Here is a 14,926-nt window from a genome sequence, read left to right on the forward strand (position 1 = left end):
TTGATTTCTTATTTCCTTTTGCAAAGGTCCTGGCCTCATTATCCTGACTAAAACGAATTATGTTTTCAGAGATAATCTTGTGCCATTAACTGGTTCTGCAATGAAAGGCTTAGATGAATACCTGACAGGATACAGTTGTTTTAGAAGGGCCGTCATCTTTCTTGCCTCTACTCTCCGGTCCTGCCTTAGGTGCACCCCACTGTTACTTTTACACTTTTTTTCCCCTTGTCCTTTTGGATTTTTTTTTTTATTGAATTATCATGAAATAGCTATGGAAGCATGACTTCAGTCATCTGCCCTTTATTTGTTATGAAGCATATAAATATTCCTAAATTGTAAGTGTAAATGTTATTTATATAGCACTTACCACCCCTGATGAGGTGTTGAAGCGTTTTTTGACTAGTAGCATGATACTCCGGAACCCAAAAGGATTAGTTGTATATTGGTATAGGGAAATATAAGTCAATTTGAGCGGTGGACATATGAGTCTGTTAGTTGGATTGAATAGGATAATGGAGGGAGAAAAGAGGAAATAGTTTAGAAAGTGTAATTTTGGAGATCAGTAAACTAAGGTTTGGGATGAGCCAGGCGGGAAGAGTGTAGAAAGGGTTCGTTTGGAGATCAGTCTTGGAATAAAGTCTAAAAGGCAAGTGCAGGTGCCTACTACTTGAATGTGAAGAGCACAATTAAATGTATCTTCGAGTGCCATAGTGCGAAGAAGTGGTAGGTTGAAGTACAGTAAGGTTAAAGCCAGGGCTTTTACTTTTTTTTTCTTTTTTTCCTAAAGGTGCATTTAGTAGGCAGGGTGAGCTCCATACCCCTGAACAGAGGGATGGAGTACCTTTGTGGCAGGAAACAAATCTCCGATAAGCCAGTATGGCTCACACTGAAATAAAATCTGAAATGTTCAAGCTTGGAAATTTTCTTCATACTTGCTCAGGGTTTATCACCTTTAGTTAAATGGTTTTATTCTTTAAAATTCCCCGTTTGATCCTCTGCAAGGAGGTAGCATTTGATTGATTTCGAAGAGCTTATGACCTTTACCTGCTGCTGCACAAAAGAATCCCCGTTTTTCTGAAGGGGCATAGGCTCCAGTTCCGTCCTTGCAACTGCCTCCTATGCTAGTGACGCTAGCCTCCTGCTTGACCTAGTTAACAAAAAAGGGTATTTGTGTGACTAGTTCTGCAAAAAGGGCTTACAGTAACATCCTGGGCTGGTGTAGCGAAAGTAGCATAGCGCCAAACATGTTTTAAAGTAGGTATGCGCTTCCTCCACTCAACCATTTCTTTTCGTAGCTGTTTATTTTTCAGAGGTTCGTGACTTTGGAACATGGAAGAAACAACCAAATCTGTCCGATCGTGGTTTCTCAGATGTCCACATGGTGGCAGCACAAAACTATACATCAGGATTTCATGGGAAGGGTTGCAATTGCACTGTTCAGTTTGCACTTGACAAACGAAGATACTTCTCTTAGCACAATCTGCAAGTAGGCCTTACTGTAGACTCACTATCCAGCCGTATTCGTTCACAAGCTTTCTAGGAACCGCTTCTTTCGTGTACCTATTCCTCTTAGTTACAACATAGGGGACCAGAAAACGTCACCCCTATTTTTTGCTCTTCGTTCTATTATTTCTAGACGCACTTTGACAGGCTGAACGAAATATTTCATTCTTGCTTCTGGGCGTTTCCCTTCGAACTGAAAACAGACATGTCGAAGTCTTGTCGTATGACCTGGTTATTCTTGGGTCGGCGCCCGTTTGCCGACAGACTACCTCCTGCCGTAACCGCCTGCCCCCTGTACACCACTAACCAGCCTACAACCTGTGACATAATAGCAGAATTAACCAGGCCAGCGTCCGAGTAGAAGTAAGCCGTTGGTCGATAACTTTACCACACACGAGCTGCCTACGACTTTTATCGTGGTGTGTTGGAAGCTCTTTATTAGCGTCTACCCAGGGCTCAACATGGCTGCCTGATACCTGGCTGAAACTTGTTTTAACTTAACACGATTGGAGGACGGTGCAGGTCTGGGGCCTCGCGCTTCAACTAAAGGCATGAATACTTCCGGGTCGCCTGGGACTATCTCTATGCTTCTGAATTCAGATGGGGTTGCATCTTACTTTTAGATTAAAGTACGCTGTTGTTAATTCTTTAGGTGGTGACTACTTGAAGGAACTGTTTGAAACGTCACTGTGGGTGGAAGGTAACATCAATACTGACTTGTACTAAATGAATACCACCGTTAATCCCCACGTCAGACAAAAAAAGATTCACTTGCTTAATTGTTTGGGTTTACTTACATTGAGAGTAATCCAACATAGTCCAGAGTCTCGTACAGTTTGAGCAGGAAGGACAGATGTGTAATTGTATTCTATAGTGAACTGCAACAAGGTTTGTTTAATAATTAGTCAGTGGACATTTTATGCAATTTAGGGCGTTTGCAATGAGTTCTTGCAAAAGTGTTATTTTAGTGTTGAGCGCTGCTGGGAGCATGCTGGTGCCCTCTCTGCAGTGTTGCCTGTGTCTTTTCTCTTATGTTTGTTTTTTTGTGTGCAGTTGTGTTTTTAAGTTGAATGTGTTGTGAGCACATCAATACCAAACTCCATGGCAGAGCTATGGGTTCGTTGGATGCATGTGCAGTGCTTTTTTAGTGTTGACCCTGCGAGTGCATGCATCTCGCTTGCAAGATGTTGCTGTGTACATTAAAGAGCTTGGAGCCCGCCCTGTCGCTTGCCATTTGTTGGTTTACGTGGCACTCTTCTGTACAGCCTTGTAATTCGTCACTACAGGCCAAGCATAATTTCCATTCCTCTGTGTGGCACAGGAACCAAGCACTGGTTGATTCTACTTAATACAGTTACTCCACGCCACTCCACCCTTCTCCAGTCCAGTTTAACCCAATCCACCAAATTCTACTCAAATCCAATCCACCCCAGTTCAGTCCAGCCCACCCCACGACAGTCCAGCCCACTCTAATCCACCCCACTCTAATCCAGTGAATTCAGTCCTCACCACTCCAGTCCACCCCACCCAAATCCAATCCACCTCACCTCAGCCCTATTAGTCAAATCCAGTCTAACCCACCCCAATCCAATCTAACCAACTCCAGTCCAGTCCACCTCACCCATTTCAATCCACCCCACCCACCCTGCCCCAATCCAGTCCACACCCCACTCTACTGCAATCCAATCCACCACACAACATCAATCCACTCCAACCCACTACACCCGGTTCCACCCCACCTCACCATACAACACTGTGCCACTGAACCACTAATCTCTCCTCCCCTCAACTGTATGACACTCTACTAACCCCCCTCCACGAGACTCCAACAAATCCACTCTACGACGCTGTACTCCACCACTCCACTGTGACACTCAATGCCACTAACTTTTAGCCATGCTGAACAGCAGCCACACTGGTGTACAACATGGCAAAACACATTGCCAAAGCCAGTGCGTAGGCGAGACCTATTGGCTTTGCCAATGCTTTTTTTTGTAAAGTATGCTACCAGATTTTAGGATGGCCTTAGGTGCAATTGGGAGGGGGCTCTGTGATGGGTATTTAACAACGTACATGCTCTGTGAGAGGAAAAAAACATTTCATGCAGTTTTGTGGACCAAATGTAGTGCAATAAATGTGTTTAAAATGGAGTGAGTTAGCCTCTGCTATTCACTCTCAACCTTGTGGGTGCTTTGAAAAGCAGTAATACATAAATGCAGAGAAACGCTAATGAGGCAGCGGGGAAATGTCTTCTTTGTGTAGTCTATTATATAACTATTTTCCTGCCTTGATAGATTGAATAAAAATGGAAGTTAATTGCCTCTGGAGATTGCTGACATTGTTGATGCTGGCTCTGGCCACTGGGGCGGTTTCTTGAGATGACCCTGTCGTTTCTCCCTTCAGATGCTGCAGGACTGCCCCAAAGCCCGCAGGGAGGTCGAGCTGCACTGGAGGGCGTCGCAGTGCGCGCACATCGTGAAAATACATGACGTCTACGAGAACCTCTACCAGGGCCGCAAGTGCCTTCTGATCATCATGGAATGGTAAGCGCATTCAGGGGTTACGGGTGGGTTGAGGAAGTTAGTTATGGAGTGTGCACTCTAAAGGTACCTAAGGGTCTGTTGTGATGTGCTCCACCGAACACATGAACACGAGCATATAATTGAGAGAGGAAGGGGACTTCACTCCATGTAGGAATGAGCAGTTAAACGTTGTTCTGTACAGCAGACCAGGTTTTATTGCTGCTTTCGTGTGGGCCAGGAACTGCTCCAAAGGCGTTACAGCATGCACTTGTGTTTTACTGCGGTTTTTGATTGGGACTGTCTGTTCGAAGGGTAGTCATTGACTTTTGAAGTCCACTTGTGTATTACGGTGTGGACAACACCCAAAGCTACACTTTGGCATTTTGAGTACGTGTATGTTAACTTGCACGTTTGGCTGCTTTTACTGCACAAAATGCAGGCGTAAAAAAACATATTTCATAGACAAGCCTGAAATCGGGGAAATGTGTCAGTCTTCTTTTGGAAATACAGATCATTCATTAAAAGCAGATAAAATGAGATTAGATGCCTTTATAAAGCGCTTGGCTACCCTAAGGCTTTCCCACTCGGAAGGTGAGAAAATAGCAGTAGAGCTTCAAGGAACAACTTCTGGGAAAGTCTTTTTGGGGGAAGAGCCAAGCCTTAAGCCGTTTACTAAAACGGAGCAGCAGCTACAGATTCAAATAAATCCACTGTCTCTTCACATTGTCCTTTGTTTTCTCAACAGTTTAATGAAAGGTCAACAGAACCTAATTAATACAATTGCAATCATTGCCCATTATTAGTTGCATTTGAAGACAACGGTTTTTTCCAAGTAAATATCCTAACATAAACATATAGTAGAAAAAATACATAAGTGGTAGGATGTGTAATATGGGCTATTTTGCCATTTTTGGGTTCCTTGGACATTTACGATCCATTCTGCTTTGTTTTGGTTATTGTAACAGTTTTCTTTAGCAAGCACAGGATTGATATTATAGGCACCTGTACAACAATTAATAGATTGTCATCGTAAAAGTTTTATGAGTTAAAACATCTGGAATCCACAAATGTATGCAGTGGTTAGAGACATCGGAGTGTAAAAACCCGTGTGATTCGTGTCTTAAGTGTAACTTACGACGCGGAATTTCCATTTTGTGTTAGGCTTTTTGTGCATCTGATCCACTCAGTCGGTATTCTGTTTTGTTATTGCATTGTACCAATGCATTTTTCCTTTGTTAGCTTGGGGTTAAACCGTTGTAAAGCGAGACTTAGAGCTGGGAATGTAAAGTGTCCATAGCAAATGAAGCAATCCAGGGGAGCAGCTATCGTTGCGCGGTGGCAGAAAGGGGTGGGAGGGCCCGGACTCAGTGCACACTAACTACGGCTGTATTTACTTCCGGAGTAGGAGAAGGAGGGTCTCTTTATTTGATTGATATAGGGCCTCTGGCGCCATTGCTCCATCACGGAGTACACACGGATGTGATATTACAGGCTTGGCTGCTTTTATTTCACAAAATGCAGGGGTAGAAGAACCCATATTTCATAGGCAAGACTGAAATCAGGAATTTTTTTAGGTTTTAACCCCCAAAAGTGTTACTACTTGCGTCAGAGGTAGGAGTAAGTTCCTGTCCAACAGCAGCTGCTTTTAAGGAATGCCAGCGCCCTCGCCTATGGGTGGGAATTACAAGGTAGCCATAATTGAGACAAAAGTTCTCGCAACCCTGGAGCCAGTGCCACTGCACCTGTTGCACTGGCTACGGAACTGCTTTCTAGAAAGAGAAATGGAAGGGCCCCTTCCTATTTACCTGAGAGCGTTAAGGGTAAATGCATTACCACAGGTAAACAGTATTTCCCTAATGGAGAAGGCAGTTACATATGCAACTGAACATCTGTCCGTTATTTTTATTTTTTACTGTGGGGTTTTCTCCAAATGGAAAACGTGCACAAGCCGTTTCGCAAATAGGAGGGTGGGACGTCTGACTGTCCTAGATTTCAGAAATTCTCCTGTTATTCTTTACAACTCCCCAAAAATGGAGGTTTCTTCGATGTTTGCCATAGACTTTAACTTTTACAAATAGGGCTTTGAACAGGGTCTAAGCCCCGGACTGATTCACAATCGCTTACGATCACATTGTCGTTGAAGTTTGGTGGTCATTCGGTTTTTCACAGGGTCGGTGCTGCTGCTATAGGTTTAAATCTTGTATGCTCTGAAACGAAGTGATTACAAACGAGACCAACCGGTGTAGTTCATAGCACCACGGCTAAAGACTCAACTACGAGTTGAGATTAGTAATGCAGAAATGCATTTTAAATAAGCAAAGTCCAGTTATGAATTTACCATGCCAATACCTCTGTCCAACTCAAAAAAATGCAAGACCCGTTGCATTGGAAATGTTTGTTGTGGTTTTGTTTTTCCAACGGCCTCAAGAGGGCAGTAACTGACCATACCGCATGTGTAGTCACGGATTCTTTAACTAGATTACTTTTCACTCACATGGCTTGCAGCACTTTATCCGTACCCTCCTGTTTTTCAACACATAAAGAGCTGTACCTAACCTTCCAATGATAGCAAACGCAGCGAGGCAAGCCTGTGGATATACAAACATTTGAAACCTGTGCCCCTTTCTTTAAACTTTTGGAAGCTCGTTTTCCGAGTTGTAACAGTACAACATAAAGATGAGCGAGCCACTGAAAGCTAGAGCCAGGCTCGAACCAGATGCCTGTCTCAGCTGGAGGTCCTCTTGGAACCTCAAGCCCAAAACGAGCCGAGCTTTCATATGACTTCTGCATGCCACCTGCGCTCTATCCTCATGTGCCCAAAAAATTTAAAACAAAGCATAAACCTTTGATGTTAAAAAGGAGAGAAAGTGATGGCCTTCTTCAAATGGCATAGCATGAAACCAGAAAACCTAGGATCAATCCTGGCTTCACCTCTTAACCACATTGTGTGATTCGCCGCAAATACTTTTTCACCAAGCCTCCTTTTTCGTTAACACCTACAACCGCACCTTTAACTACGTGCAATCTACAAAAACCTTGGGTGCCTGATTTAATGTACTATGATGTTGCTCCATTTAAAAAAAAAAAAAAAAAAAAATTGGAACTTATACAGAGTACAGATGACAACTGACTTGCCTCCTAATTCATTAAGAGCATTATCACCGGGGCGGGGAGTAGGAATGTTTCCATGTTCATGTTTAAAAACTACTACTTTTAATAATCTGATGTGATAATGTGAAACCTCTGCGTTTTAAAGAAGCCCACTTTTTTTTTTTTTTTTTTTTTTTTTTTTTTTAAAAGAGTACTTGCATATCTTTACATGATAGTTAAACTCAGGAAATCAGAGTAAATTGAGCCAATGTCCAGCGCTTTAAGTGCTAAGGTGATGGCTGTTGTACCACTCAATAATAATGTAGTGTTAACAGAAAAAAATGTATGAGACTCCTTTTAAACTTTTTTTCTTTTTTCCTTTTGTTACCATAGACCGAGTATACAATGCACACTTTCCATTTGAGTTTATGCAGTATCTTTATTAAGTTATAGATATTTCAGAATAACCCGTACTGCTTGACTTCCATACAGTGATTATTCATTAGGGAAGTGAAAAAGTAAATGGAATTAACAGTTGTTCATCAAATCAATGACGAGGAATAGAAACATGAGATTTGCATATGTTAATAAAAACATTGAAGCCAATACGTGGTTCAGAACCCCGGTCACTTTTCTAAGGCTCAAAAACTGAGTGAGTAAAGACTGTGTTGTTGTTAGAAAAATTATCATTTTTTTTAACCAATAAATTTGATCCTCTCTCCAGAAGACAGTAACGTATTTACTCAAAGGAAAGTGTATTGAATCAAAATCGGCATTAACAAGCATTTGGAAAACCAACATGTCTGGCTTGTTTTAGGCGTATGTTTGGCGTTCTGTTTGGAATCGTTATCAGAGCAACACACACACAAAGGCACCCAAACAGTGTTCAGATGGCACTCTGTCAATAACAGTATTGTAGTTAACACGTTTTGAGTCACGACTGTTCTAAATGATTCCTAGTTATACCACTGTAGCAACACCCTTTTAAGACACCACCTTTCATCTTTACACTCCACTTAACGCTCTGCCTGTGCTGTAGTGCACTATGTAAGATGAAATGCTTAAGTTTAGTAATGAAGTGACGTTGTTGGCTGGACCACAGTATGCTTGTAGCTTTTTTCATATAGATTTTCTACTGCTTTGATCTTAAGGAAAAAGTAATTTGTGCTTTTTCTCGTTGTTTATGCCCTTCCCTCCTGGTGGTTCCTGTACTCCCCGTATTCCCATGGTCCTGAGCCGCATGAAACAGCCTGAAGCTAACGGTGGTTTCACTGTATTGCAATTGTTTGTGCGGAATTATTTTCTCAACTAATTCCACGTTGTGCCTGCAGGAGGCACTCTCGTGTTACACATACCATTCAAGGAAGAGAATACGCTTTCTGCCTAAACACTTTACCTCTTAGGTTGCTGCACCCTTTTCCTCACGTAGTAGTCGGGTGCTGGAACGGTTGTTTTGAAATGGGGGTTTGCAGGCGTCAGGGGTGAATCATAGACGAAGCAGGAGTGCGGCGAACGAGTCTGATGTTATTGGCTTGTGGAGAGGCGGCAGCTTTTGCAAAAGAGCATTTTAGCGGGTGTACTCTTTATGTAAAATAAACCATGAGCGGATTTGACCTCTGCTTCAGGCATCTCTATGCAGCTGTCTGTGTACAACCTGCAATACAAAACTAAATCAGTCAGAGCGCTGTAAATTAGTGCTATCAAACTAGTGAATACAATTACATTTTAGGCTAAAAATTGCAAACTGTGGTGATTTAGTGCTATATAATTTTGCTTTCGACCCTGCCAGTCAAATGTGCTTTAAAGTGAATAATCTTTCCCCCTTTATTTTTCCTTTAAAATAGTTTGGATGGCGGGGAACTTTTCAGTCGGATCCAAGACAGGGGTGACCAGGCCTTCACAGAGAGAGGTAACCTACATCACTGCCTTAAAATGCTGTCCTATCCTCCTTGTTTTTTCTAACGAGGAAGTTCTGCAAACTTTTTTTTTTTTTTTTTTTTTGTGTACGAGTTGTACTGAAAAGGATTTACAACTTTCTTGGTTGCATTTGTAAGCTTTGTTGGCCTGGTGGACATATGGTTGTTTCCGCCTGTGCCTACTTTGTACAGAGACAGGCGGAAGTGCTGTCGCTTCCCTTGTGTTGCTATAATTTCTGCGCTAGTCAAACCTACATTTTACAAGTTTTCTTGTCTCCCACACAGAGGCATCAGACATCATGAAGAGCATCGGCGAAGCGATACAGTATTTGCACTCCATCAACATCGCACACAGAGATGTCAAGGTAGGCCCTAGAGAAATGGTAGTTTCCTGAGCAGGCTTAATTTTGGGGTCGGTGGACAGTAGCATGCAATACCATCATTCCAATGTAGCATTCCTGGGCCATCATAACTAGGCTGAAATGGATGGATGGATGGATGCATGAATGAATGAATGAACAAAATAAATCAGTAGACTAGCTTCCTTCCAGCGTTACCAAGGCTAGGATGGGAGTTGGGTAGGTGCTTGATTCCCTACCCGTTCAGATCTGTGCTGGCGCTTTGTAGGCCTCATTGAATAGCTTTATGGATTGGAGAGGTATCTGCATCTGGTCCCACGCTGCCCCGGCATCGCGCACACCTAGGCCCTCTGTATGAATATGGAGATGCAATACTGCTAGATTTTCTGGCGGGTCCTCCTAGCCAGAGGATGAGCCTACAGGCACCCTTGTTGTGTACTGCAATTTTCAGGCTGAACTGAGGAGTGCTCACTGTTCAGATGTCAATTTAAAGTCTGTCTTCTTCTAGGGTTTTCAGCTTTCTGTTGCATCTTTCACTTGACTTTATTCACCCTCCTCTTTCCAGTCCTGAGCTGGTTGCTGAGTCACTCGCCTCCCTCTACACCCACCCCCATTCACATTTACCTCTTTCCAAATAGTGATACTTAGTTGTGAGGCTTCCTTCTGGTTTCTGACCTCTTTTGGTAATGTGGTAAATGGGGTGTCTGAGATGTACTCATTCACGTCTTCCTGACCTCTTTAGTGGCAGAAAGCTGTTTTTTATGTGTGCATCGCCCTTTGATGCTGGAGTGCTGACATTTGCAGAAAAAAATCTCAAGTTCTTCACCTAACTTTAACACGCTGTGCTTGCAGCAATAAGGCAATTTGCATTAGTTTCTTAAGTGACACGATCAATAGGTCTCTCCAGTTTTCCCGTAATTTTAGGGGTTATGCAGTTTCAGCTTTAAGATGGGGCTCCAGGCCCAGCCCATTATAGTCTATTGGACAGAGATTTTGCTCACTGGATATAAGGTTAATCTGACCAGATTTGAGGTTCCTGTCTGGAGGGTGCTGTGTCTGTCCAATAATTTGACTTCTGACTTGATTACATTAAACGTATGTGCCAGGTCGGCTTGTATTGGTTCTGTGATTGGAAACCTTATGTTCAATGGCATATGTTGCTGCAGATACACATGTTTCGCACAGTCCGCTGCCTGGTGTTGGGCTCGGAGTATTACAAGTTGTTTTTCTTCGAAGTCTTTTTTGGTCACGGGACCGAAGGACTCCTCCCTCTTCGGCTCCATTGCGCATGGGCGTCGACTCCATCTTAGATTGTCTTTTTCCGCTGTCGGGTTCGGACGTATTCCTTTTCGCTCCGTGTTTCGGTTCGGAAAGTTAGTCAGAATCTCGGAAGAAGGCGTCGGTATTGTTCCGTTCGGTATCGGGATAGTTAGGTACATCGACACCGATCATCGGAAGACTTTGGGGTAGCTTCGGGGCCTGGTCGGCCCGACCGCGTGCGACATCGAAGCCGATGGAACGGACCCCGTTTCGTTTCTGCCCAAAATGTCACAGTAAGTATCCTTATACAGATCAGCACTTGGTCTGTAACTTGTGCTTGTCCCCCGAGCACAAGGAGGATACCTGTGAGGCCTGTCGAGCCTTCCGGTCCAGAAAAACACTCCGGGACCGAAGAGCCAGGCGTCTACAAATGGCGTCCACGCCGACAAAACAACGTTTCGACGACGAAGAGGAAACATTCTCGGTTCCGTAATCAGAATCCGGAGACTCCGACGTCGAACAACAGCAACAAACAGTGAGTAAGACGTCGAAAATTAAAACCATCGAGAAGACAAAAGCCCAGGGGACGCCACTGCCAGCAGGCCATGGCTCGACCCATAAAACCGGCGACCCGTCGAAGGTGCCGAAAAAGGGCACGCCCATAGCGAAGACACCCGACTCCGGTCGAGGGACCGCCATGGAGCAACCTCGGAGCCGAGATAGCGGCTCCGAGAGGCAAAAACAAGATGCCGGCACCGAAAAACATCGGCACCGAGACACACTGCTGAAAGCCACAAAAATTCTGTCGGTGCCGAAGCCGAAAAAGGATTCTCTCTCGGCGCCGAAAAGTTCCACACCTCCATCCTACACAGAGGAACAAGGAATAAGTGGCCAGATGCACAGATTTGGACAAGAGCTCCAAAGTGTAGAATCAGACTACACACAAAAGAGACTGTACATCCAGCAAGACACAGGGAAGATATCAACCCTTCCCCCAATAATGAGAAAAAGAAGGATCGGACTTCTCAAGGATGACGCACAACCACAAGCCAAAGTGGTTAAAAAAGTCACGCCTCCGCCCTCTCCACCACAACAGGCATCGCCGGCACAAACACCGCCACAAATGCACTCACCAGCGCAAACTACCATAAGTCAAGATAATCAGGATCAGGACGCTTGGGACCTATATGACACCCCAGTGCCGGACAATGATCCCGATTCATACCCCTCAAAGCCGTCACCGCCACAGGACAGTACCTCATACTCGCAACTGGTGGCTAGGGCAGCAGAATTCCAAATGTCCAACTGCATTCCGATCCTATAGAGGATGATTTTTTATTTAACACCCTCTCGGCTACACATAGCCAATATTAATGTCTCCCAATGCTACCAGGGATGTTACGGCACGCAAAACAAATTTTTGAAGAGCCCGTAAAATCAAGAGCCATCACCCCAAGGGTGGATAAGAAATACAAACCACCACCCACAGACCCAGTGTTTATTACTTCGCAGTTACCACCTGACTCCGTAGTAGTAGGGGCAGCTCGCAAAAGAGCAAATTCCCATACATCTGGCGACGCCCCACCTCCGGACAAAGAAAGCAGAAAATTTGATGTGGCAGGAAAAAGAGTAGCATCACAGGCAGCCAACCAGTGGCGCATCGCAAATTCTCAAGCGCTGCTGGCCCGATATGACCGCGCACACTGGGATGAGATGCAACTTCTCATAGACCATCTTCCCCAGGAATACCAAAAAAGGGCGCAGCAAATAGTTGAAGAGGGACAAACGATCTCAAACAATCAAATCCGCTCTTCAATGGACGCAGCCGATACTGCAGCGAGAACAGTCAACACTGCTGTCACCATAAGGAGACACGCTTGGCTCCGCACTTCAGGCTTCAAACCTGAAATCCAGCAGGCTGTCCTTAATATGCCCTTCAACGAGAAACAACTTTTTGGCCCTGAAGTGGACACAGCCATTGAAAAACTTAAAAAGGACACAGACACGGCCAAAGCCATGGGCGCACTCTACTCCCCGCACAGCAGAGGCTCTTTTAGAAAAACTCCATTTAGAGGGGGGTTTCGTGGCCAACCCACAGACACCACCAGCCAACAAACAAGAACCACACCATATCAGGGTTCATTCCAAAGGGGAGGTTTCAGGGGATATAGAGGGGGTCAATTCCCAAGGAGTAGGGGAAGATTCCAGACTCCAAAAACACCTCCACCTAAACAGTGACTCAAGTCACACAACCCCTTCACTCAACACCAGTGGGGGGAAGACTAAGCCAATTCTACCAATCTTGGCAGCAGATTACAACAGACAATTGGGTATTAGCAATAATCCAACATGGCTATTGCATAGAATTCCACAAATTCCCACCAAACATCCCTCCAAAAACACGCAAAATGTCACCACAACATTTAGAACTTTTAGGACTAGAAGTTCAAGCACTACTGCAAAAGGATGCAATAGAGTTAGTACCAGTACAACAAAAAAACACAGGAGTTTACTCCCTGTACTTTCTAATTCCAAAAAAAGACAAAACATTAAGACCAATATTAGATCTCAGGACACTAAATACCTACATCATATCGGACCACTTTCACATGGTCACACTACAAGACATCATTCCACTGCTCAAACAGCAAGATTACATGACCACTTTAGACCTAAAAGATGCGTACTTTCATATACCGATACACCCTTCTCACAGAAAGTACCTAAGGTTCGTATTCAAAGGAATACATTACCAATTCAAAGTGTTGCCATTCGGAATAACAACTGCACCAAGAGTATTCACAAAATGTCTAGCAGTAGTAGCAGCACATATCGGGAGACAACAGATACATGTGTTTCCTTACCTAGACGATTGGCTAATCAAGACCAACACAGTAAAAAAGTGCACAAACGACACCACATATGTCATACAAACCCTTCACAAACTGGGTTTCTCCATCAACTATACAAAATCACACCTCGAACCGTGTCAGACACAACAATATCTAGGAGCAACCATCAACACATCAAAGGGAATTGCCACTCCAAGTCCACAAAGAGTGCAAGCATTCCACAAGGTAATAAGTGCTATGTTTCCAAACCAAAAGATACAAGCAAAATTTGTGCTAAAACTTCTAGGCATGATGTCATCATGCATAGCCATTATCCCAAACGCAAGACTACACATGCGACCCTTACAACAGTGCCTAGCATCACAATGGTCACAGGCACAGGGTCAACTTCAAGATCTGGTGTTGGTAGACCGCCAAACATACCTCTCGCTTCTATGGTGGAACAGCAACAATTTAAACAAAGGGCGGACATTTCAGGACCCAGTGCCTCAATACGTTATAACAACAGATGCTTCCATGACAGGGTGGGGAGCACACCTCAATCACCACAGCATTCAAGGACAATGGGATGTACGCCAAACAAAACTTCATATCAATTACCTAGAACTGTTAGCAGTATTTCTAGCGTTAAAAGCCTTTCAACCCATAATAACACACAAATACATTCTTGTCAAAACAGACAACATGACAACAATGTATTATTTAAACAAACAAGGAGGAACACACTCAACACAATTGTGTCTCCTAACACAAAAAATATGGCAGTGGGCGATTCACAACAACATTCACCTAATAGCACAATTTATTCCAGGGATCCAAAACCAACTAGCAGACAACCTTTCGCGAGACCACCAACAAGTCCACGAATGGGAAATTCACCCCCAAGTTCTGAACAAGTACTTTCAAATTTGGGGAACACCCCAGATAGATTTGTTCGCAACAAAAGAAAACGCAAAATGCCAAAACTTCGCATCCAGGTACCCACACCGCGAATCACAAGGCAATGCTCTATGGATGAGTTGGTCAGGGATATTTACATACGCTTTTCCCCCTCTCCCTCTCCTTCCATATCTAGTAAACAAGTTGAGTCAAAACCAACTCAAACTCATACTGACAGCACCCACATGGGCAAGGCAACCTTGGTATACAACTCTACTAGACCTTTCACTAGTACCGCATGTCAAACTACCCAACAGACCAGATCTGTTAACACAACACAAACAACAGATTAGACATCCAAACCCAGCATCATTGAATCTGGCAATTTGGCTCCTGAAATCCTAGAATTCGGACACTTAGACCTCACACAAGAATGTATGGAGGTCATAAAACAAGCTAGAAAAGCTTCCACTAGACACTGCTATGCATCTAAGTGGAAAAGATTTGTTTGCTACTGCCATACCAATCAAATCCAACCATTGCAT

The 14,926-nt window shown here is 43.9% G+C and overlaps 1 protein-coding gene across 1 annotated transcript in view; it reads left to right on the forward strand.

Moving 5' to 3' along the window:
• MAPKAPK2 (MAPK activated protein kinase 2) overlaps positions 1–14,926 on the forward strand; it is a 200,823-nt gene that overhangs the window by 145,677 nt on the left and 40,220 nt on the right. Inside the window, exons 2-4 of the mRNA XM_069238592.1 lie at positions 3,907–4,046; positions 8,960–9,024; positions 9,317–9,396. Of these exons, the coding sequence (XP_069094693.1) occupies positions 3,907–4,046; positions 8,960–9,024; positions 9,317–9,396 (285 nt within the window). The remainder of the gene's footprint in view (positions 1–3,906; positions 4,047–8,959; positions 9,025–9,316; positions 9,397–14,926) is intronic.

This window comes from Pleurodeles waltl, chromosome 6, assembly GCF_031143425.1.
Source record: "Pleurodeles waltl isolate 20211129_DDA chromosome 6, aPleWal1.hap1.20221129, whole genome shotgun sequence".
NCBI lineage: Eukaryota > Metazoa > Chordata > Amphibia > Caudata > Salamandridae > Pleurodeles > Pleurodeles waltl.